Source organism: Mustela erminea, chromosome 4, assembly GCF_009829155.1.
Source record: "Mustela erminea isolate mMusErm1 chromosome 4, mMusErm1.Pri, whole genome shotgun sequence".
Lineage (NCBI taxonomy): Eukaryota > Metazoa > Chordata > Mammalia > Carnivora > Mustelidae > Mustela > Mustela erminea.
Genome location: NC_045617.1, coordinates 99281040 through 99304568, shown reverse-complemented (window position 1 = coordinate 99304568; position 23529 = coordinate 99281040). Strand labels below are relative to the sequence as shown.

General features: G+C 42.6%; 1 protein-coding gene across 6 annotated transcripts in view; it reads left to right on the top strand.

The window, feature by feature from the left end:
• ELOVL5 (ELOVL fatty acid elongase 5) overlaps positions 1 to 23529 on the top strand; it is a 72323-nt gene that overhangs the window by 36015 nt on the left and 12779 nt on the right. For 5 of the 6 annotated variants that reach the window (XR_004285067.1, XM_032340266.1, XM_032340265.1 and 2 more), the window contains 2 exons: positions 7835 to 7900; positions 10869 to 11056. Coding sequence is in view for 5 of the 6 variants with exons in the window: in XM_032340266.1 (XP_032196157.1) it covers positions 7843 to 7900; positions 10869 to 11056 (246 nt within the window). In the remaining variant the exon portion in view is untranslated. Of the gene's footprint in view, positions 1 to 7834; positions 7901 to 10868; positions 11061 to 17990; positions 18065 to 23529 lie in introns of those variants that run through there. The other variant, XM_032340268.1, reaches the window with a different exon arrangement.

Genomic DNA, 23529 nt, shown 5'->3' with positions numbered 1-23529 from the left:
CCAGCTCCACTGGAAGTCTGCTTCTCCCTCTGACCTTCTCCCCTCTCATGCTCTCTCTCACACACTCTCTCTCTCTCTCAAATAAATAAAATCTTTTTTTTTTTTTTAAGATTTTATTTATTTATTTGTCAGAGAGCGAGCGTGAGCAAGCACAGGCAGACAGAGTGGTAGGCAGAGGCAGAGGGAGAAGCAGGCTCCCCACGGAGCAAGGATCCTGATGTGGGACTCGATCCCAGGACGCTGGGACCATGACCTCAGCTGAAGGCAGCTGCTTAACCAACTGAGCCACCCAGGCGTCCCTCAAATAAATAAAATCTTTTAAAACAAAAGAATAAGCATAGATATGTGCTTTGGCAGAGTGACAATACCACTACTGATGTGGCAGATAATTTCTCTTGAGCCAAGATTTAATCCAGAGTTGTCATTTATTTAAATGTGAGCATTCTAAAGGAATTCTCTTGTCAGTTTACTTTCATACCTGAAATCTTGCTAGTACTTAGATATTCTTCCCCTTGTGATCTTTATGACAGTTTTTATATTTTAACATTTCTGAGCAAGGTATGGTTTATGTTCCTCCTCTCATTGCGGAGCTGATTTTTTCCAACCTAGAAAAACCTTTTTAAATTCAGGAAAGAGTGTTGTGACTACCAAATTAAAGCACTGTTTAATTTTTCGTGTTATTGGCAGTCAGCTCGAAGAATGTTCCCATGCCTGCCTAACACAAGTTGACTGTTAAAGAGATGAATGGGTCGGAGAAGAGAAAGTGGAGGGAGATTTCATCCTGACCCCCTTGTAGCTCGTCAGCTCAGTTGACTCAGTTTTACATGAACTATGACAAGTCAAAGAATAAATAAACCAGATGTGATGAAGTTATGCTAAACAGTAGTTAAATGTCTGCAGTAAACACATCTGTAAGCCAAAAGCCATGTCTGACTTGACTGATTTTGCAGGAAAGGGAGTTATCGCAGCAAGCCGACTGCTGCCTACTGTCATCACCTTAGCAGCAAGAAGAGCCAATACTTGACCCTACAGATCTTTACTACTTACCTGTGAGTCCAGGAAATTAACTTTCTTTACTATAGTAAATTTTTAAAAATCTTGATGTCTCTTAAAACAGATTTACCCTAAGATCTTAATACTTTTCAGTTGCTGAACAACCTTCCAGCTTTCTCCCGCCGCAGCTATAAACAGCCAAGATGATAGCGTTTGCTTTCTTAGTGAGACCGAAAACTCGTCTTGAGAGCTACGGTGGAAGAGCTTTCTATGCCATCTCTCATTAACCCCAGCACCCTTCTGTTGTCACCACCACCCCATCCCCCACCATTCTCTTATATTTTGTGATCCCTCTTGGGAGCCAAATGGAAAGGAGGGGGGTGCAACTGTTCTGCTTAAAGCTTAGTGCAGTGTCTTTTTTCAGACAAGCCTCCAGCAAACTCTTTGATAGCAGATCAAAGGCACGGTAATGCTTATTTAACCTCACACAGATGATTCACCTGGCCATACTCCTCCTGGAGGGCTGACAGATGGATTTTCCACATGAGCAGGGCTCTCTTCGGAGGATGCTGTTTTTGCCCTTTTGAGGTCTGCTTACATCAGGGTGTTCAGGTTTCTGCATTTCATTCTGTGGTGGTTGCAATGTTTCTCTTGTGTTCAGGCCTAAGGCACACCTCAGTCCTGTAATTCTTAGTATGGGTGGCAGGAACTTGTCTCAGGACACAGAATTAATATTTGATTCAGGGTGCCTGGGCGGCTCAGTCAGTTAAGTGTCTGCCTTCAGCTCAGGTCATGATCTCAGGTCCTGGGATCAAGTCCCACATCATTGGGCTCCCTGCTCAGTGGAGAGTCTGCTTCCCGCTCTCCATCTGCCCTTCCCCACCCCACCCCCACCTGTGTGTGTGCTCGCTCGCTCTCTCAAGTGAATAAATCTCTTAAAAAAATATTTGATTCGGATATGGGTATGCTGAACTCTCACAGCCTCTTATAATCTAGGGTAATTTAAGGGAGTGACCATACCCCGTTAGTTTTCTTAGTGAGATACTTATGGTGAGGCACAATTATAATACAGTCGCATGGTTACCGCAAACACTGCAGAATTTGATAGTGGGAAGTGGCTTGCAACTAAGAGTATCCTTTGAAAAATGTGCATAAAAGAGGAAAATCTATTTTTCTTTTGTGGGGGGACGGTGGAGGGGCAGAGGAAGAGAGAGAGACTCTTAAGCAGACTCCATGCTTAGTGTGGAGCCCAGCACAGGGCTTGAGATCATGACCTGAGCTGAAATCCAGAGGGACATGCTTAACCGACCGAGCCCCTCAGTCTATTCTAATTTACTTGCTTGCCTCTGATTTCTACCCTTATCCCATTTTTATTGTCATTATTTTTTCTGTGTGGCTTATGAATGAACTAGTGAATACTTGGAATACTGTCATAGAATTTTTTTTCAACAGATCCTGTTGCTTCCCATCATGACCAACTCTGAGAAGCCCTGTAGGTTGAGTGGGCATCAGAGATTTAGGGCTACGGAGGCTGGGGAAGCAATGCTTGGCCTGGTGTCAGTGTGATCTGGTTCCTGGGAGGTGCTGACCACCCCCTTTTCCTGTCTCTTTGGGGAACCAGCCAGATCAAAGAATGGCTTATTCTTTTGCTTCATTTAGGACCCGAGCTCCTCTACCATGGGCCCAGTGCCTGGGCTTGGTCCCTGCTAGTACAATTGTATGGAGCAGCTGTTTTCCCACTTGGCCCAACTTGCCCAAGCTGCCGGTAGGGTGACTTGGATTACTGAGAAAGGGGTGTTTTTGGCCCACGGGCAGCCTGGCAGAGGGGGGACTGCAACCGTCCGGCCGCCCACAGACCTGGCAGTACAGTTGAATGTCTTGTGCAAAGTGGGTCATATCGTTCTCATGATCACAGATCACTAGGCAAAGAGTCCAGGGTTTTTCCAGGACCGTTTGCCTCTCCTGTTCTGTTAGAGAAGTATAAAAGAGTAGGGCTGGGCCCATAGACCTCTCAGCAAGTGCCGGATTCACCCAGCAGGGTGGGCCGGCCCCGCCTGGCTGTGAAGAATTCATTTGCTGAGACCTTTTGTACTGTTCCTGTGGCTCAGCAAGGGAGGTGATGAGGAAAAGGGCATGGTGCTGGCAAGCCGCCTGCAGCCAGGAGGATGAGGGGACGGTGGCAGTGAGAGCAATTAAGCTTTGGCATCTTCTGTTCCCAGCCTTTTGGCCACGTGCTCTCTGCAAGCTGTGCCATGTGGTTGCTTTCTGTGGCTCACCACCGAGTGAGCTCCGGGTGCCAGGCGGAGAGTGGGGGACAGAAGGCCTCTCGTGTTGCTGCCATCCACTACCCCTCTCCCCCCGCCTAGCCTGTGGCCTTTGAACATGCCATGCACGTGCTGGCGTTGGGGCCCCTACACTCACCTATCCCTCTAACTGGAATGCCCTTTGCCTCGATGCTCCTTCTGTTCAGGTGTCTGCTGTCTAGTGCCCTTGTACATCAGGGGGCCTTGTACATTCTCCAAAGTGGATCCTGTTGCATGACCCCACCCCCGACCCCTGCTGTATTACTTGCTTGCTGATAGTCCCTTTACATAACAGATTCTGTACGTGTGTGTTTCTCCGCCAGCGTGGAGTTTTGTCTTGTTCCTGCTGCGTCCCTCAGTGCCTGTGTGCCTGGCACATAGAGGGCACTTGGTAGGTGGACGGCGGGCGTGAAAAAGTGGGTACACGGTACGGACGGATACCAGATACGTGGCTGGCCAGACAGAAACGTGAGCTGACACCGGGGAAATAATGAAAGTAAAGCTTTGACGACAGTTTCTTGGTAACCTGGGTAAAAACAAACACCTGCATCTGACAGGATTACCGTACACGTCCAGCTGTGGGTGTGGTAGAGGGAGTTTGGGGGGAACCTTTCACACGGCAGAGTCCAGCCCAGAATCAGGCCTTGGTTCACAGACCAGCACTCCACTGAGTCAGGCCTGTGTGCCAGGGACATCTCTGCCCGTGCTTTCACTCCCTTCCCTGCGGATACTTCGGGAGTAACACACACTCCTCCCTTACTATGCTCCACATATGTTCTTGCGGAGAATGTTTCATGTGTTCCTAAGTTGGATTGTGAGAAGTCCTGCCAACCTAACACAGGAATTCTCATGTGAAAAAGAAATGCAGTCTAAGAACAGATGTGCTATTACAGAGAAAATCATATGTTGTGTGTGCTTTTGTAGAGATGTTCCATCTCAGCGAGTCACAGGAGTGCTCCTGGGCCTGCCAGCTTCCTCGGGGCCTCTGTTCAAGCTGGGTTTAGACGGGGGTTGCTCAGACAGATGGCTTGTCACAGAATTCTTGAATATCTCCAAATACTAAATTTCACAGTTTCTTCTGGTAACCTGCTGCTGGCTTCAGGATTCTTGGACTGAAATTTTACCTTATGTTTAATCAAGCTGCTTTTCTGTTGCTGTGATGTTAGCCTAGATTCTCAAACTGAACGCTGTCCTAGGCATTGTTCTTACAATGATGTGTCGTTACACCAGTTCCTGGGCCTCCTTTTTTCCAAGACCACTCATGTTCTTCCTACCTCCCAACTCTCTCCCACAGGTCAGTTCCTTGTCATGTTTGACTTCTTTTTTTTCCCCCTACTTGTTTCCACCTTTTCTATATCCTCCTTATATTAAAAACAAAAACAAAAACCAAAACAAAACTGGTTACAGCCCCTCTGGTTAAATTGGTTAAAAGTTAGAATGATTCCCTTGTCAGGTCTTTTCCTCGTGCTAGATCCCATGTTACTGTTACTTGAATGGCCTCTCGACAGCTGATTAGTATTAAGTACACAGCTTGTTGTAGTATGCACCGTTCTGACACCCACTCATTCGCTGGATGAGCTTGGTTTTGTTTTCGGTTTATAGCCCCGGGCTTCCTTCTGCCCTGTGAATGTCAAGTTTGTTCTAGGTTTCTAGGTCTGCTCCTTTGCCTCTGACCCTGCTCAGCAACACTCTGTACACAGTAGGTGCTTGGTATTTGTGAATCTCATCACTACATTCATTTCAGCCTTGTTCTCCTTGATTACTGCCTCCTATTAACAGCTCCTCTCTCGGTGATGCTATCAGCTCACCTATCTTCAATTGCTGTCCGCCTTGAAGGGGAAGTTGTGGGTGGGTTGTCAGGATGACTAGGGGCTCACTGATGGCATTGAGTGCACAGGGACCAGGGACAGAAGGCCGGCAGTGCCCTGCTGAGAAACACGAGCAGCCATTGATGGCGGTATCCCTTGTGGAGCTGAACCTGTTGCGGACCTACAGCGGAAAACCTTTATTGAGGCCTTACTGCATGCCTGGCACTGCTCTAGGGATTTAATGTGTATTAAATCATTTGATCTTCTTAACCTTTGAGGCAATTACTGTACATTTGCCACCATTTTACAGATGAGAGGTTAAATAACATGTCCAAAGTCACATTGTTAGTAAGTGGACAAAATGGATTTCAAACCTAGGTGGTCTTGGGGCACTGGGTGGCTCATTTGGTTAAGCATCTGCCTTTGGCTCAGCTCACGGTCCTGGGGTTCTGGGATTGAGCCCCACATCTGGCTCCCTACTCAGCAGGGAGTCTGCTTCTCTCTCTCCCTCTGCCACACCCCCTGGCTCATGCATGAGCACATTCTCTCTCTCTCTCTCAAAAATAAATGAAATCTGAAGGGAAAAAAAAAGTGGTATGATGAAGAGCCCAGCACTTACCCACCTAATCACCTGCCAGCCTGTTATCCTGTATACCTGCTCTCAGCCCCTTTTTACTTAATACCTGATTTTTATGTCTGTAATATGATCCATTCGTAAGCTATATATTCATTAAGTAAAAGCAGGATCTAGATTTAAAATGTTTTGGAAGAAGGTGGATTTGTCGCTGGTAGGCAGCTTGTCCATCAGTGACTCAGTGCAGTAGTCAACGTGTTCATAACCTTGTTCCTCCTTGTGCCTGTTTGCTTTTCATTGGGGATTAAGGGGACCTCGTGACCTCCATATACATGGTCCACCATCCATCACAGATAAAGTTAAATTTTATTAGAATGATCTCAATTTCACAAAAACAGGATGTTTGTTCTAGGTGATTTTCAGTAGATGATGAAAAAAATAATTAGATACAGTTAAATTATTTTCCAGCTGTTAGACTTTGAATAGATAAAGCATCCTTAAATGGATGGCATCCTTTTTAAGAGGAATTCTGCTTAGGAAATGTAAAGCTTAACCAATTCTCAAATCTTCTAGAATTTCTGTCCCCTGAAGAGGTTCAGTTTTGGGCAGGAAAATGGGTCAGAACCAGAATGGTCTTAGGAATACAGTATATTAAAAAGCTGTATAATTTTCAGGATTTCAGAAGTGACCTAGTACTGTGATTGTGTATAATTGTTGGCACTTGGATGTGTAGAGGTTGGTGGCTTCCTGGTTTCCAGCCATCGGTTGAGGGAGTCAGTACCTTTCCTGCACACCCCACTCCCCACCCCCAACCCAGGGTGGAAGGGACAGGTGTAAGAAGAGAACTCTGGTAACTACTACTTTCTAAGTGTTCTTGGTGGTCTCTGTCTCACTGCTGGCTAGATTGACACAGTTGTAACTACTAGAGTCCACGGATGAAGGGAAGTTTTATCCATGAAATTAGCCAAAGAGCACACATACTTCAGTGCCGTAAGCCAAGAAAGAGAAGTATCATTAAATGATTAACAGCTTACTTTAGTTAATAAAACCAATTTTGCCTTTGCCCTTGGAAAGTAAAATATTTGTGGTTAATTCTGTGAAGAGTAAATGTATGCCTTCTAACTTTAATATAGAAAATAGTATTTGAAAAAATACTTAGCTCTACTGTAAATGTATATCTTAAATGGGAAATGTGGGGAGCTATAAAATCTTAGAAGATAAAGGTAAATCTGTAACTACTGATAGACTATATTTCCAAGATGTTTTAAGTAAAAGCAAGCAAGTAATATGTACTCCTTAATATAACATTGTTTTCTCTTTGTTCACTGTAACCTCCACAGTAAGAATATATTTTATATCACAACATATATCAGCATACTTATGTGATACAATAACAGAGAGTTATGAAAATATTCATTCTCACTGGAGGCAGAGCACTCTGATTAATATTACTGTAATTGCTTTCTAATGCTAAGTTGACCTAATCATCTAGTAATGGGTTGAAATCCACAATTGTAAAAACAATTGGTATGACCCCTTTTGTGCTCAGAAGAGAAAAGTCTCAAGGTATGTCCAAGAAATGTTACCATAGGTTCTTTCTGACAGTGGGGCTTCGGGATTGTGGTTGGAGCGAAGTGATGAGGTTTTTTGTTTGTTTGTTTTTTTGTTTTTTTTTTTCTATGGACATGAAATATTTTTAAATAATAATTAATGAAGATAGCAAGCAGAGGACTCCATCTCTTCACTGTGGCCTTCCTTTCTCCAACATGGCTCTTCCTTTCTTGGCTACAGTCTTACCTCAAGCTCTGGTTCCTGCCCAGATGGGATCTTCTCCCGTCTGCCGCCTTTTTCAGTCCAGTTCCACTCTTCTCCCCACTGAGATTCCAGCTTCACGGGAAGCATTTTTATGGAACTGCGAAAAGAACTTTAGAAAACTGGCACTTCATTTATAAAGTGAATTCACGGGATTCTGTCTTTCCTTTGGTTTTCAAATTAGACACAGCACACAAGTAACTTTGGGAGTTAAAAAAAAATTTCAGCATAACCTTGTCTGTAGCATGTTCTTTGAAAAGGATTTGTTCTTGTTCTTTTATGAAAAAGCACTGTATAAAAAGCATTTTGAGTAGAGATTAATCAATGTCTGTTTTTCTTAATAGGTTTTAAAATGGAAAATTTTGATGCATCACGTAGTACCTATTTCAAGGCATTGCTAGGCCCCCGAGGTAAGGTGGTTTTGGTTTTGCTCCCCTCCCCTTATGGATACTTATAAATATTGCATGAACAGATTCTAGAAAACATTAGCATCTTCTATGATAAAACTAACGCTTTGTCCTGGATAACAAGGGGCTTAGAAAAGTCCTGTGATGTCGGTCTTGAAGTGGTGCAGTGTCCCTGGCTATTGGAACAGACACACAGCTACTGTGACCCTCTGCTGACTGTAGCTGGGGATTCAGATTATGCTAGAAAGTTTGCAGCCCAGGAATGCTGCAGATTTTACCATCACTGGTGGAACGTTTTCCTCAGTTCTTGCGAGTCTGCAGCTGAGACTGGTTTCCAAAATGCACTGCTGGAGTAATTTAAAACGTGTCCCCTTTTACAATTTTAAAGACTTATTAATGTCCTTTCATGTTGTGTCACATCAATGGGTAAATATATACACCTCACTTTTTATACTTTTTTATACTTTTTTTATGCTTTTTTATACTTCATCGTTTGTTTCCTCTTAGGAAGTAAATCAGCTCCATATTGCGCTCTTTGAATGTCATCTGTAATGATACGTGATGTATCTATAAAGAAGGAACTTTTTAGGTTCACAGAGTCATTAAAAAATTGCAAGAAGCTTTTAAATAGATAAAAAGATTCAGTTTCACTTCTGATTTTTTCAAGTAGAAAAGAAAACAGCGAAAGAAATTCAGTCTCTTAGCGTGGTAGAAATGAAATGTGTTTGATAGCAGTGATGATGTGGGAAGAGTCTACCTGGTATGACCTCTCTGAAGGGTAATTGTGTCTTCCATTGAAATAAAAATGCACATGCCCTTTGACTCAGCTATTTGACTCCTGAGCCTTCATCCTAGAACTTGTCTTGATCAGATATGCGAAGATAGGAATAAGGGTGTTCTCTGCAGCATTGCTTGACAAGACTGGGAATAATCTAGGTGCCCATCAGGAGGGGGCAGGTTAAATCAATTAGTGTATAGCCAAATGAGAAAAACAAGTTAGATCATCTTGAATATTTACTTGCATTGAGATGATGCCTTATTTCAACCGTATGGGTCAAAAGAATCCAATTTTAAACAGCTGAAACAATAATAAACATGACCAAGATTGAGAAAACTCCTGAGTTTTGTTCTTGTCATTTTCTACTTTGTATTCTCAGTATATCAACAGTTGTGTACCTAGAAAAGTCCCTCCACCTTTCATGGCTGCAGAAGCCACAGGTGGCACCTGCCGAAGAGAAGGAAAACATGTGATTGCTTGCATAAATTTGAGAATAAGGAAACTCTTCCCCAGCACCTTTCACTCAACCGCCATTTCCTCAGAGCTCCATGGCCACAATTGTTTCACATGCCCGTGTCTGAACAAGTCAGCACAGGGTGGCAGAGACTACCAGAGTTGGCTCGAGCCCTGGGGACTTCCTGCCTAGAGATACAGTGGGGCTGGAAGTACTGGAAGTATTTGGCAATATAGAAAGAGGTTGCACATATGGCATATGGCCTTATGAAATTTCAAAAGCAAGGTGTAAAATAGAGCATTAAGTGAAAGGAAATGGGAGGAGGTTTCTGTGTGTGCGTTTACTGTTTGTGATCTATATGTGCACACAAACATATGTAACAGTCTAATGTTAGTTGCTAAATGAGAATTTGTTTTCTCACAGTTGATAGCCAGGGCCCAGAGTTGAGAACACAAGGCATTAAGAACCTCCTCCTTTAAGTCCACTGGGACCACCTTAGCCTAAGTAATGGGGAGAGGAGGGAGGGCATCTTCCTCTAAAGCCATGGCAGGAGCACTACAGAGAGACACTGGGTGAATTTAGAATGTCTGCAAGAAAGGAGACTGACAACCTGTTCTCCAACTGGATGGCTGCTTTTCCTGCAAGATCAAGAGAAAAAGTATTGGGGAAGGTAGCAGGATGGCCCAGTCAGGAGGTCAAAGCGGGGACAGAGACTATGCTTACTAGCTGCTGCTTCTCTGAAGATGGAGGAGGCAAAACGTACATGCGCCTCTGAGCTGCAGAGTAGGTGACCTTGGAGGGGAGAGAAGATTGAGGAGTGAAAGGTTTTGGGGGGTTCGTCAAAGCAGCATGCCAAGGGGAATGTGCTGCAGAGGTGGCTTCCTGGGCATCGATCACAGGCTGAAGTTGACTTACAGGGGACAGGTTAACACCTGGGGGAGGGTTGGCTGCCAGGGAGTTTACCCCCATCCAAAGAGAGGGCTGTCAGATTGCTCCCGCAGCTATAGCTGCGTGGAGCTAATTTTCCTCATCCCTGTAGGGAAAGGAGGAGGGAGAGCAGGGGAGAGCTCTCCTCCCCTGTAGCATCTTTGAAACAGTGTAGGTCTTCTCTCTCAAGCTGCTGCGGCTCCTGTGGTTCCCTAAATAGTCACCGCACTGGTCCTTGCTACCTCACCCCTTTTTATTTTTCCTTAAAAAGTACTGTCCCCTCTGCTGTTCACCATTGCACTCATAGTAGATACTGCCTTTCTCATTGGGGTGACTGTGACTGTCGTTAAGCTGGATGAATAGCCCATTTTCTCTGAGTCTGCACCTGCTGGGCAGACTAGCAGACACTTCAGGTGAGGACTCTGGAGTTCAAAAAGACTGTCATTTGTGGAGTTCTGTTATCTTGTGCATCAATCAGCAGCTCTGGTCGGTAAATACAGTTAGTGGCAAATTTAGCTTTCTCCTTGCTTTCCTTAAGATTCTTTGGAATACGTATTATTTTTACTTAGCAAAAACCATGTATGATATGCACATTACTCAGAACACATAACAGGAGCTTCACCTTGTATGACAAATACTGAAAACTCCTGCTTCCTCTTCCAGTTGCTTCGTTGGCATTAGGAACTGGAGTATCAGATGACTATTATAAAATTATGGGGAGAGAAGATTTTTAATGTTTGGGGAAAAAAGTTGTAGTTGTTTTCATATCTGCCTTATTAATCACTAAATATTTTTCTTTTATTACTTTCCAGATACCAGAGTAAAAGGATGGTTTCTTCTGGACAATTATATACCTACTTTTATCTGCTCTGTCATATACTTACTAATTGTATGGCTGGGACCAAAATACATGAAGAATAGGCAGCCGTTCTCTTGCCGGAGAATTTTAGTGGTCTATAACCTTGGCCTCACATTGCTGTCTCTCTATATGTTCTGTGAGGTAGGTCTCCCCCTTAAATGTGCTCTGATCACCATCCTGAATGGTGTTCCTAAATGAGGAAGGGCAGCTGTGTTGCAGGGTGGGATGGGGGACTGGGAGAGCAAATACATTAATCCATTTTGAGTATGTTTTAAAATTGATTTTTCTAAAATGCCAGAGTTGTTTTTATAAATATGCCTTCTAGAATATCTAAAATAGAAGCCTTTGCTATTGATTGTTTTGTGATGCTTCATATTATATTCAGAATTAAGTAGTTCCAGAAATACATTTATGCAGGCAGAATACAGGGTGGAAAATGAACAAAATGTGAAAAACAGATCTGTGAACATTTTATTATTTAAACATTTAATAAATACAGGATTTTCATTTGGAGGTGGGAGAGGAAGGAAGTGGGTAGCAGTTGTGTTTGGTATGTTTTTTGGTAAGTCGGCCTCTTGCCTGATCTGATAACTGTAAATAGCTTTGAGATTTGACAAATTCAGTTTTTAAAAGCTAAAAGGAGTGTACGGTGAGATCTGCGTTTAAGATTTGAATGGTCTGTAAGTTTGGGCCAAATTATTTTTTCTATATAACTGGGATGTTGAAAAACTATTATTTGAAGATCTCGGAGGCAGACTATAGCTGAAATAAAAATGAAAGAAACTGGAATCAAAACTTAGGTCCTCCCTGTTTTTCATTGTTGTGTAATACAGGCTTTAAGGCTAATGGGTGGGGGGAAGCTGCCCTCCAAGGGTAAGCACAGTTTGTGTACGGTTTTAAGGGAGGAACTCCACCTTTCAGGCTTACAGTACAAATGTCTCGCAACCCAAAACTATTGTTCTATCTCTAGGTGGAGAATTTAGCCACATACAAACATTTGCAAGCACTCCCTTTTAGATTTTTAACCTTTTATTGTGGCTTTAATTCTCCAAGGAGTAGTAAAGAAGATAAGGGAAGGAGGGGGAAATCAAAATGAATCTTAAATTGGTGTTGAGAGGAAAGAATGAATTCTCCATCCGCCTGAGCCCCCTTCATCCTGCCTCCCTGTCTGTGTGCATGCGGTTGTGTGTGAGAGTGCGTCTGAGTGCTTACACCAGTGCAGAACACTCTGATCGTGAGAGGTATTTATTGCACCTGTGGGAGGTCTGGACCTTGTTCGCCTATGTGTGTTTCATAAGCCAGCTAAAGAGTTTAGGAATAGAATGGTAGATGCTGTTATCATTATGTTTATGCTTGATACTCTGTGAAATGCTTACAACCCCCTTTTTCACTTTTTCTGTCCTGTTCTAGAATGAAGGCAGTTTAATTAGCCTCCAAGATGGATATTGCAGGACTGGAGGCAGGGCAGTGCATAGGAATGACTCCTGGGCGCAGCACTGTGCACGTCTCTGTGTTCAAGGGACAAAGCTACAGCAAAGTGTCAGGTTTTTCAGAGTTAATTGTTTACTTTCCCATAATTGATAGATGATACAGCCATTTCCTTAAGAAAGCTTTTGTAGAGTTTATTGTTATAGATAGCAGTATTCTAGAGAAAAAATATTTAAGATTATTAAATCTTCTAGAAATTAAGGATCTGCCTTATGGGTTTCTCAAGCCCTGGAGATAGAGCCAGAACTTCGTAATTAACTTCTCTCCAACAGATCATTCTTGGTGGAAAGAGGGGAAGAACAGTGCTGTATAAATTGCTGCTGTGTGCATAGGACTGAATTTGTATGGTCCAGAAGCACTGTGGTGGGAAATACAGATTTTCCTCTGACAGCTTGGTGAGAACTAGACGTGACATTGAGCCATCTGAGCACTGGATGAAGAGACCTAAGAAATAATACAGTGGAGGAAAACAGTCCTAACTGACGATTTAGAGTACGTACAATAGTAATCCTAAGGAGGCAGTAATTCTTTAATTTAAATCCAGTTTCTAAAATATGTCCAGAGCAGCTGTTCCTGAGTTGAAAATAAGCCCCACATTTTACTACTTGTTAAATGTATTTGCATTTGATTTTTGTTTGACTTTTTTCCCTGTATGTACATTAGTAATACCATTAGTAATACCATTATAACATATCCTTTGTCAAGTTTTTCATTTCCTCTTAGCTCCTGTTTTTTTTTTGGTTTTTTTTTTTTGTTTGTTTTTTTTCTTTTAACTAGGATTTATATTCCGTTGGCTGTTAAAACCTAGGAGGGCAGTCATGGAGTTTTATGACAGATCAAACTGAGGAGGTCATAGATCCCAGTTGGGCCCCACAGTTCAGCAAAGTGTCCCAGGAACCATTTGCCTGTGGTCACACAGTTGGCAGAGTCTTGATTATTAGTCTTTATTTATCCTCCTGCTTATCTACATATTTGGGTCTGTAAGGAATTTAAAAAATAAATATGTAGTCATTGATAGTTCTGTTTATTTTATTCCGTGTGAATTCACAGCTGCCTTGGCAAGTTCTGGGCTAATACAAATAAAAGTAGCTGTCACTTAAAGGAGACAAAGAGAAATCTTAAAAGAAGAGAGATAACAAGGAAGTGAAAGGGAGAGAGTCACTATGAGTTTAAAATTACCAGAAGCAGGAAAATAACTAAATGACAGTTTGAAAATTGTGAAACAGAGTTTAAAATCCAGAAAAAGTCTACACTTGTTCATAGTGACTGTGGTTGATTGTGAGAGAGTAAAAAGGACTTGGATTGCATACAGTTTTCTCCAAAAATCTTAGTGTTTATTCTCAGGAAAATGATCGTAGATCCCTGATTAGAAGTGTATTTGAACAGTGATGTATTTTAGATTAAAAATGCAGGACTTTATGACAAGCCTTTTGGCTTTTAGTTTCTAAATGAGGTGTTAACGAATCACAGTCAAGGGTCACCTGGGTGGCTCAGTCAGTTAAGCATCTGCCTTTGGCTCGGGTCATGATCCCAGGGTCCTGGGATAGAGCCCCACATCGGACTGCTTGCTCAGAAGGGAGCCTGCTTCTCCCTCTGCCTGTCGCTCCCCCTGCTTCTGCTCCCTCTCTCTCTGTCACATAAATACAATCTTGAAAAAAAATAAAATCACAATCAGTGGTGAAGGCTCAAATAAAATTTCATAGAAGAGTAACAGCTTAGTTTGAGTTAGTTTCTCAGCATTGTAAATCTGTGCCCTCTGTAGCAAATTTAAAATTCTTGTGTGCCTTTTCTACCCTTTGAGATGGAGGGCATATTTTGTCTTTATTGAAGCCCCCCCATGTTTCCCCAAGCTACCTGTAAGTCCCTGAGCTCCAGATTGAGAATGCCCAACCGTACAATGCCAGATGTGGCTTCTCATGATGCAGTATATGTCCAAGCTGGACTCATTTCCATTGCCCCCCACTTCTTACTCCTTTTTTTTTTTAATTTTTTATTTCTTTTCAGCGTAACAATATTCATTGTTTTTGCACTACACCCAGTGCTCTATGCAATCCGTGCCCTCTCTAATACCCACCACCTGGTTCCCCCAACCCTTCATCCCCTTCCACTCAGGTGTTCCTCTGGGTGTGGCCTCAGCATCCTGTCCCTCACACACTCATCACTGGCTTGGAAGATGGCTGTGATCTCAGTGTTTCTTCCTTCTGTTAATGTGGCTCCACCAAATGTTTCGTGAGTATTGGGGTAGAAAAAAAGCAAATGCCTGAACCATGGTTTTACTTTATTTAACAAAATCACAGATTACAAATAAGATTGTTTTTTTGAGTACTTATTTGTGTTTATTCCCTTGCAGTTAGAACTGTCGGTTGTGAATAGGGTGAGAGACTTCAGACATTTAGAACATTTAAAATGCAATTTTAAAACAGTGGTTGATAGCTGGATAGACGGATCTGGATTGGCATAGAACCAAAACTTCCTCTTTCTTCCCCATTGTATTTTTTACTTTAAATTGTAATTTCAAAACTACTTCAACATATGGAAAGTATAGTCACATAAATGATATCTATGTGCCTCACAAATATTGACCTTTTATTATTGGTTTGGATTATTTGTTTTAAAAAGAAAATATTAGGGGTAACTGGGTGGCTCAGTTAAACCCCCATGTTGAGCTTACTGTTCAGCAGGGAGTCTGCTTCTCCCTCTTTTGTCTGCTCCCCCCACTGACACTTTCTCTCTCTCTCCCATAAACAAATAAAATCTTTAAAAAATTATTAAAATGCATGTGATAAGCCCTGGGTGTTATACACAACTGAAAAATTGTTGAACATTACCTCTGAAACTGATGATATGCTCTATGTTGGCTAATTGAATTTAAATTAAAAAAAGAAAATATTATAAAAATGCATCTGAAATACAGCCCCTTCCCAGATAAAACTTTCTTCTGAAGTTCATATGTTTCTTCTCTAAATATGTTTTTATACTTTCCATACATGTGTATATTCTGGGAAATTTTTAAAATTTATGTTAATGGCTTACTGTTTATACTCTTTCAGATAGCTTTCTTTTAGTGAATATTAAATTGTGAGATGACTCCATGTTGAATCATAGAGCTTTAATTTAGTTAATTTCTGTATTATTTCAGTGTTAGAATTTAGTATACCATTTTAGGAAGTTTTCTTTGCATGAACGTACAGATTTCCATTGATAGTGTTGTATGGAGTACTCTTGGTCTCCTTGTGCAAGTGTGATTTTTTTTTTTTTTTAACTAGATACACTAGGACTTTAATGACTGAATCTGATAGTCTCTTTTCTTTTAGTGGGGAAATGTAACCCATTTTCATTTAGCGTAGTGATTATTTTAGAATAATTTCTATCATCTTTTTTGTGTGTATATGTTTTCTGTGTCCTTTTTTTCCTTCTTTCCTATTTTCTGTTGAATTTTTGTGTTTATTTTTTCATTTACTGATTGAATATTCATTCTAATTCTGTATTTTAGTGTTGTCAATAAGTTCTTAATATGCCTTCTCAACTTCATAAAGTCTACGGTGAATTCTTATTTCCACCCTCCTGAGTCATACAGGACACTGGAAGTTCGCTTGCTGATCCCCATCTCCTGTGTGTCTCCATCGCATTTCGTCCCAGCGTTTGTTAAATGTCCTGCACTGTTTTGTCCTGCACAATCTTTGCAGTCAGGGCTTGCTCTTTGCTGTGCTCACTCCTGATCTGTGAAATCCATTCCTCCCTTTGAGGCTCCGTTTCCTTCTCCTGGAGTAGTTCTTTGCTGTGAAGACTCAACTCTCAGTCTCTGTTTGAGCATCATTTTTTTAAAAATATTTATTTTTTTAACAGCGAGAAAGAGATCACAAGTAGGCAGAGAGGAGATCATAAGTAGGCAGAGAGGCAGGCAGAGAGGGGGGAAGCAGGCTCCCTGCTGAGCAGAGAGCCTGACACGGGGCTCGATCCCAGGACCCTGGAATCATGACCTGAGCTGAAGGCAGAGGCTTATCCCACTGAGCCACCCAGGCGCCCCTTGAGCATCATGTTATTGGTCTTTAGGCATAGAACTCTAGATGAAGTTATTTTTCTTCTGCACTTTAAAGATTCATTCCAGAACCCTATTTTTGTTCATTCATAAGTAATTACTTTTGTTCTGGGTAATTTTTAAGTTGCATTCAAAAATAAAACAGTTGTGTGCCTGGGTAGTCATCTATTTTTATTTTTCTCATTCAGGACTTGTGAGCCTTGGGTCTGAGAGTTTACGTATTTCATTAATTCAGGAAAGTACTCGGCTCTCATCTGCTCAACTCCGGCCTCTCCTCCCTCTACTGTTAAACACATGTTAACAGTCCCCGACCCTACATCGTCTCTCCTTGTATTTGTGCCTCATTATCTCTTTCTGATTCACTCACATTTTCATTTGTGTCTACTCTGCTGTTCCATCCATCTATTGAGTGTTGAGTGTAAACGGCTACCTGCTGTTTATTTTTGAAGGTTTGCCACTTGTCTCTCCTCCCCCCATCACATAACATAAGAGTATTATGGGAGTTTTTTTGTTGTTTCCGTGATCTAGATACGACACTTATCTCCAAACTTAACCACTTGCATTCAGCCACATCTGTGAGGTCAGACCTCTGGAAATAATTATTGAATCTACATTAAATCTCCTCTTTAAAAACAAAATGGTTTGTCTGGTATCCTGGGTAAGCACCCCAAACTAGTATTGCTGGGTGGGATCATCTCAGGTAAGATGTCTTCCTCAAATACAGGAAAGATTCTAAAAGGACTTAAATGTAAACTAACGTCCTCTTTTCTGCATAATGTTTTGTGGAGGGGGCCTCACTGTATAATTAGGCGTCAGTGATGATGGACTTGGTGTGTTTCATGGAGCATTTCTGTGGGTCTTTATAGTTGGGGGAGTTGGTTCTGCTTTTGTTCAGTTTGCTGCATTGCCAGAACCAGAAGTCAGTACTTTTTTTTATTTGAATCTTCTTTTGAAGATTTCTGATGCTGCTTTATTGGAAAGATGAAAGAAATGTGCTGGGTGGGTGTTTTGCTTGTACCTTCTAACCCCTCTGTCACTGTGGGGTTGATACAGCTGAAGCATCTCCCCGGGCACCTGACAGCCTGTTCTTCCCTGGGCTCTAGCTTTGAAGGTCCTGATAGAACCACAGAGCAGTTGCTTTGGAAACATTATATTCTAAACTGTCTTGTTTTTCTTTCCCTTCAGACTTTCCGAAAATAGAAATGTTATTGTGGGGAAATAGCATTTGGAAAAACACTTAAAAGACCTGGTAGTTGAATATTGAATTTTTTTTTTTAATTACCAAAGTACTTCAAAAATTTTTTTACTATTTTGCTTTTTCTCCTTTAACAGAGGTACAGAGAAATTGAAACATGTGGTGAGATTAATATTTCTCGGAAAGGCCTAATCATTGCCTTAAAATACTTCTCACTCTTAGTTCCCTTGCAACTAAAGTTCCTTGCTCAGAATGAAGCTTTTCTCAGGGACTGGAAGCACCCTGTTCAGTTATGTTCCTCTCACTTTATCTGGCACTGCCCTGAGAGAACGCCCTATATTGGGCAAATGGAGGAAGGGTGCAACCCAGACAGTCTTCCCCTCTCTCCTCACACCCAACAGAAGAACAAGGATTACCTTCCAGTAGAGTGCAAGCTTCGGAGTTGGTTCAAAGCCCGGCCTGACTTCTCTAAACTGACTGCAAACCTTTGGTAACTTGGCCACTTGGAGTTGGGGTGCCAAGGAACGTGTCACTGGACAAATCCTCAACTAACGCAGACTTAATCTGCAAAACCAGAGTCGGTAGGTAGCCTGGAGAAGTCTCTTTAAATTATGCAAAGGATGCCCTGGCTGGGGCCTCAGAATACAGGAGGAGCTGCACTGCTTCAGACCTAGTCGTGGGAGTCGTGGGCCTTTGTGCATGGACAGCAGAAAGAGCAAACATCTGGCTAGAGTCATAGCAGAGACTTACATAGTGCTTCCCATGCCAGGTCCTGGGCTAACTTCTTTACTCTTCCTTGTACTGTCACCGCCCTTTCTGCAGAGAGCACATTCCCAGGGAGGCCTGGGATTCGGATCTGCGCCTCAGACCAGTGTGCAGTACCGTCTGGAGATGCTGAGTCTTGGCTTAAGGTTTTCCTCTCCCTAGCCACTTATAATCCATGAACGACAAAACGAGCATTTGCAGAAGCCACTCCTCAGGAGGCCTGAGAAGTGAGAGACTAGGACCGGCAACATACAAGGACAGGGTCTAGGGTTCACGGGAGAATGCCAGACATCCCTGTTTCAGCTTGGGCTGAGGACAGGCTGTTCCTTTGTGCTTTGTTCTAAAGGCTTCTCTAATGTACAGAGCCTGTCCATATGACTTAACCAAGAGTATTCCATTCAGCAGTGACCCATGGGTGTTCCTGGTCATCAGGAAAACAAAACAAAACACTTCTGGAAGTTGTGAGTGTGAAATTATTTTAATGAGCATCCTTATGGCCTGGATGTGAAAGATTTGAAATGCAAAGCCTCAGGCTTTGACCTGACTCTGTTTCATAATAGCACAGCCAAGAGCAGGTAGTTAAACCCTGAAAGAATGAGATACTTTAAGTTTTGGAGCAGCTGAGGTTAATTTTAAATCAAATCTGCTGAAGTAAAGACACAGTGAAAGTCTGCTTTTCCTCAGATTGCTTCATGGATAGAGTACCCCATTGTGTTCTTGAATTATTAAGAATTCAGAAACAAGTAAGGAAGGTCAGAGGAACATGGAACTCCTGTTTGAGATTGCAGTTAAACTGAGGACCCGAATACCTGGGTGCTGGTCCCAGTGGTGCCACCAAAAAGCCATGTGACTTTGGGGTATCCATATCACTTCTCATCTCTGTTTCCTTATTTAAAACATGGGCTTGTAGCAAGTCTAAAAAATACACACTCATCCATTCACATAGAAACAATATAAACTGTTCACCACCCACATACTTGGTATTACTTGGAAATGTCCCTGGGTCCTCTTCTAGATGCAATTTGAATTCCAGTATGGACAGTCTCTTCTTACTCTTCTTGGATAGATGTCTGCTTAGGGGTAATAATCACACAGCTCTTCAGGCCTTCATCACTAAAAGCAGCCAGGGCTTTTGGAAAAGGGTTATCTTGTGGCTCTGACATCTAGAGATATTGGGCTGAAAGGCTGTGATAATGGCCACCCAAGATGACATTCTTCTGCTTATTCTTTAAATGTTAAATGACCTTGTTTCTTGAGATGCTTCGGTAGAATTCCAGAAAGTGCCCTGGAAATGGTTATCATGCTGAAGGTCATACCTTATTGGTGGCTATTTGTGGTGTTAGATGAGAAGTCACCTGTCACCGTTAGAAATGATTCACTCCATGAGCTGCATCACCCAGACCTAGCTGTGATACTTGCCTGATGTCTCTTCTTTAAATGAAAAGATGCATCGAAACCACCTTAGGTTATTGAATTTGTCCCATAAGAAGAGAAAGCTGCTAGCTCAGCTATAATTCCAGCTCTTTCTGTGCCCCTGGCCTAATTAAAGTTTGCTTTACTCCACAAAGGAGAAAGCATATATGGTTTGCAGTGGTGCTCTTTGTATTTTGATTACTTGGGAAAAGCCAGGTCGAGTAAATAATACCATAATGTACGCTCCATTGCTCTTGGAGTAGCTGGTGTTGTATGGAACTGCATGTGGCGGCAGGCTGTTCGCCATGGCCTCCGTTTTCCTTCAAGTACAATCCTGTGTGCTCCTGAGCAGATTCCCAGGAGCCCAGGGTAGAGGGACCTAGCCTTACTTTCCGTGTCTCACCTTTGTCCAGCCTCCTGGCCCTCTGGCTCTGCAGTGTCTGCAGCGGTGTGTTGACTTTCTGGGGACCAGAGCAGCTCTCTGGAAGGAAGCCAGACCCAAGCCCTGAAGGGAAATGGTGGCCAAGGTGACTTCAACTAGATCATTGTCTCTACTGATGTGGTCCTAGGGGCGCTGGAAGGAAGAGCTTTGCAGAGCCCATGCTGTTTCCCTCTTATGGGGAATGGAGGGAGCAGAACCTTCTGACACTGACCCATTGTACACAGAATTGGTGAGAGTAGTCTTAGGTGAATTAACTTTAACTCAGGGGCTTGGTCCTTGTTGTTATATTATTCTATGCCTTCTGAAGCTGAGGATGTATGAGAATTCAACTCTCCGTGTCCCCCAATTTGATGGGGACCGGTTTTTCCATCTTGTGAACAGAACTCGGATGAATAGTGTCAAATCTAGGTTTCACTAAAATACTTTCTTGTGTTTCAGTTTCTCCATTTGCAAAGCAGAAATGACATCTTTTTTGATTTGGGGGTGGGTTTTTGACTTTTTTGTTGTTGTTGTTCGTTTTTGGTTTTTTTGCTGTGAGTAATATATTCAGCCTCTATTTGGGGGTGGGTGTGGTGAGGCAAAAAGCAGGGCCTCAGATGCTTTGTTGTTACTTTAGCAACTGTTCAGTACCTCTTGTGTGCAGGTCCCTGTGCTGGGTTCTGTGCATGTGGGAGCCCCAGTCCCCAATGATGTAAGCTGCCCACAGAGCTTAAAACAGACCCTTTAACAAAGGGCTAAAAGGGAACATATGAGCAGACAACTACAAGCCGTGGTAGGGTGAGCTTAGAGGAAGGAGGACAGACTTCAGACTGGAGGTCCAAGCAAGCAATCACGAAGAAATGAGGATTTAAGGGGCACCTGGGTGGCGCATTTGGTGAAGCAATCAACTCCTGATTTTGGCTCAGTTCGTGATCTCAGGGTTGTGAGATCGTGCCCCATATTGGACTCCGTGCTCAGCAGGGAGTCTGCTTTAAGAGTCTCTATTTTCCTCTGCCCTCTCTCTCTCTCTAAAATAAATAAATAAATCTTTTTTAAAAAGGAATTTTAAGCAAACTTTGAAGGATAGTTAGAATTTTAAGAGCTAGAGATGGGGGTACCGGGGTGTAGATGGCATTCCAGTTGAAAAGAATAAACTAGTGGTCACTGCTAGCATTTGTTGGGTTTATCCTATGTACCAGGTTGAGCAGGGTAAGCATTTGTACACTCCCTCCACCTCATTTACTTTCACGGCAGCCTAAAGAGGCGCAACTGCTGTTCTTACCCTCTTTACATGAAGAAACGAGGTGTATAGAGAGGGGTACAAACATTTGTCTAAGGTCACCTGCCTAAATGCAGGTTGCTAGGAATTAAAGTACTTCTGGCTAGTGCCCAAACCTGTGCTCTTTGCCCTTGGCCGTTGTGGGGTGGGTGAGGAGCAAAAGGGGTCCTTCTGACTGTAGGTCAGGGAGCTGGGAAAGAATGTGAATGCTGTGCCTAGGATTTAGGATTGTGTTCTAAGGAAACTGGGAGTCACTGAAGAGTTTGTTCTTTGTTTTTTGTTTTTTATTTAATTCTTTTTCAGTGTTCCAGAATTCTTTGTTTATGCACCACACCCAGTGATCCATGCAATTTGTACCCTCCACAATACCTTCCACCAGCCTCACCCAACCTCCCCCTCCCCTTCCCTCCAAAACCGTCAGTTAGTTCCTCAGAGTCCACAGTCTGTCATGGTTTGTCTCCCCCTCCGATGTCCCCCAACTCCCTTCTCTCCATCTCCTCATGCCCTCCATGTTATTCCTTATGCTCCACAAATAAGCGAAACCATATGATACTTGACTCTCTCTGCTTGACTTATTTCGCTCAGCATAATCTCTTCTAGTCCCGTCCATGTTGCTACAGAAGTTGGGTATTCATCCTTTCTGATGGAGACATAATACTCCATAGTTTATATGGACCACATCTTCCTTATCCATTAGTCCATTGAAGGGCATCTTGGTTCTTTCCACAGTTTGGCAGTTGTGGCCATTGCTGCAATGAAAATTGGGGTACAGATGGCCCTTCTTTTCACTACACCTGTATCTTTGGGGTAAATGCCCAGCAGTGCAATTACAGGCTCATAGGGTAGCTCTATTTTTAATTTCTTAAGGAATCTTCACACTGTTTTCCAAAGTGGCTGCACCAACTTGCATTCCTACCAACAGTGGAAGAGAGTTCCCCTTTCTCCACATCCTCTCTAACACTTGTTGTTTACTGTCTTGTTGATTTTGGACATTCTCCTTGGTGTAAGGTGGTATCTCAATGTAGTTTTGATTTGAATCTCCCTGATGGCTAATGATGATGAACCTTTATCATGTGTCTGTTAGCCATTTGTATGTCTTCTTTGGGGTAGTGTCTGTTCATGTCTTCTACCCATTTTTTGACATGATTATCTGTTTTATGTGTGTTGAATTTGACCGGCATTTTTCAAAGAGCTGGAACAAACAATCCTAAAATTTGTAGAACCAGAAGAGACCCCGAATTGCTAAGGAAATGTTGAAAAAGAAAAAACTGGAGGCATCATGTTGCCTGATTTCAAGCTTTACTACAAAGCTGTGATCACCAAGACAGCATGGTACTGGCACAAAAACAGACACATAGACTAGGGGAACAGAGTAGAGAGCCCAGATATGATCCCTCAACTCTATGGTCAAATAATTTTCAACAAAGCAGGAAAAAATATCTGGTGGAAAGGACAGTCTCTTCAATAAATGGTGCTGGAAAAATTGGACAGCTATGTGTAGAAGAATGAAACTCGACCATTCTCTTACACCATACACAAAGATAATCTCGAAATGGATAAAAGACCTCAAGGTGAGGCAGGAATCTTATCAAAATCCTAGAAGAGAACATAGGCAGTAACCTCTTCGACACCGGCCACAGCAACTTCTTTCAAGACATGTCTCCAAAGGCAAAGGAAACAAAAGCGAAAATGAACTTTTGGGACTTCATTAAGATCAAAAGTTTCTGCACAGCAAAGGAAACAATCTACAAAACAAAGAGGCAACCCACGGAATGGGAGAAGATACTTGCAATTGACACTACAGACAAGGGCTGATATCCAAGATCTATAAAGAACTCCACTGAAGGGTTTTAATCACATAATTCAGAGGTCTGCCCCCAGTGGAAGTGCTGAGTGGCAGGGATGAAGGAGGGTGGGTTGCCCTGGGGGCTGCAGGAAGCCTCTCCTAGGAGAAGAGGGCAGTGGGCTCAGGGCCCTGAAGTGGCGCTGTACTTCGGGGAATTTCACTGCCCCC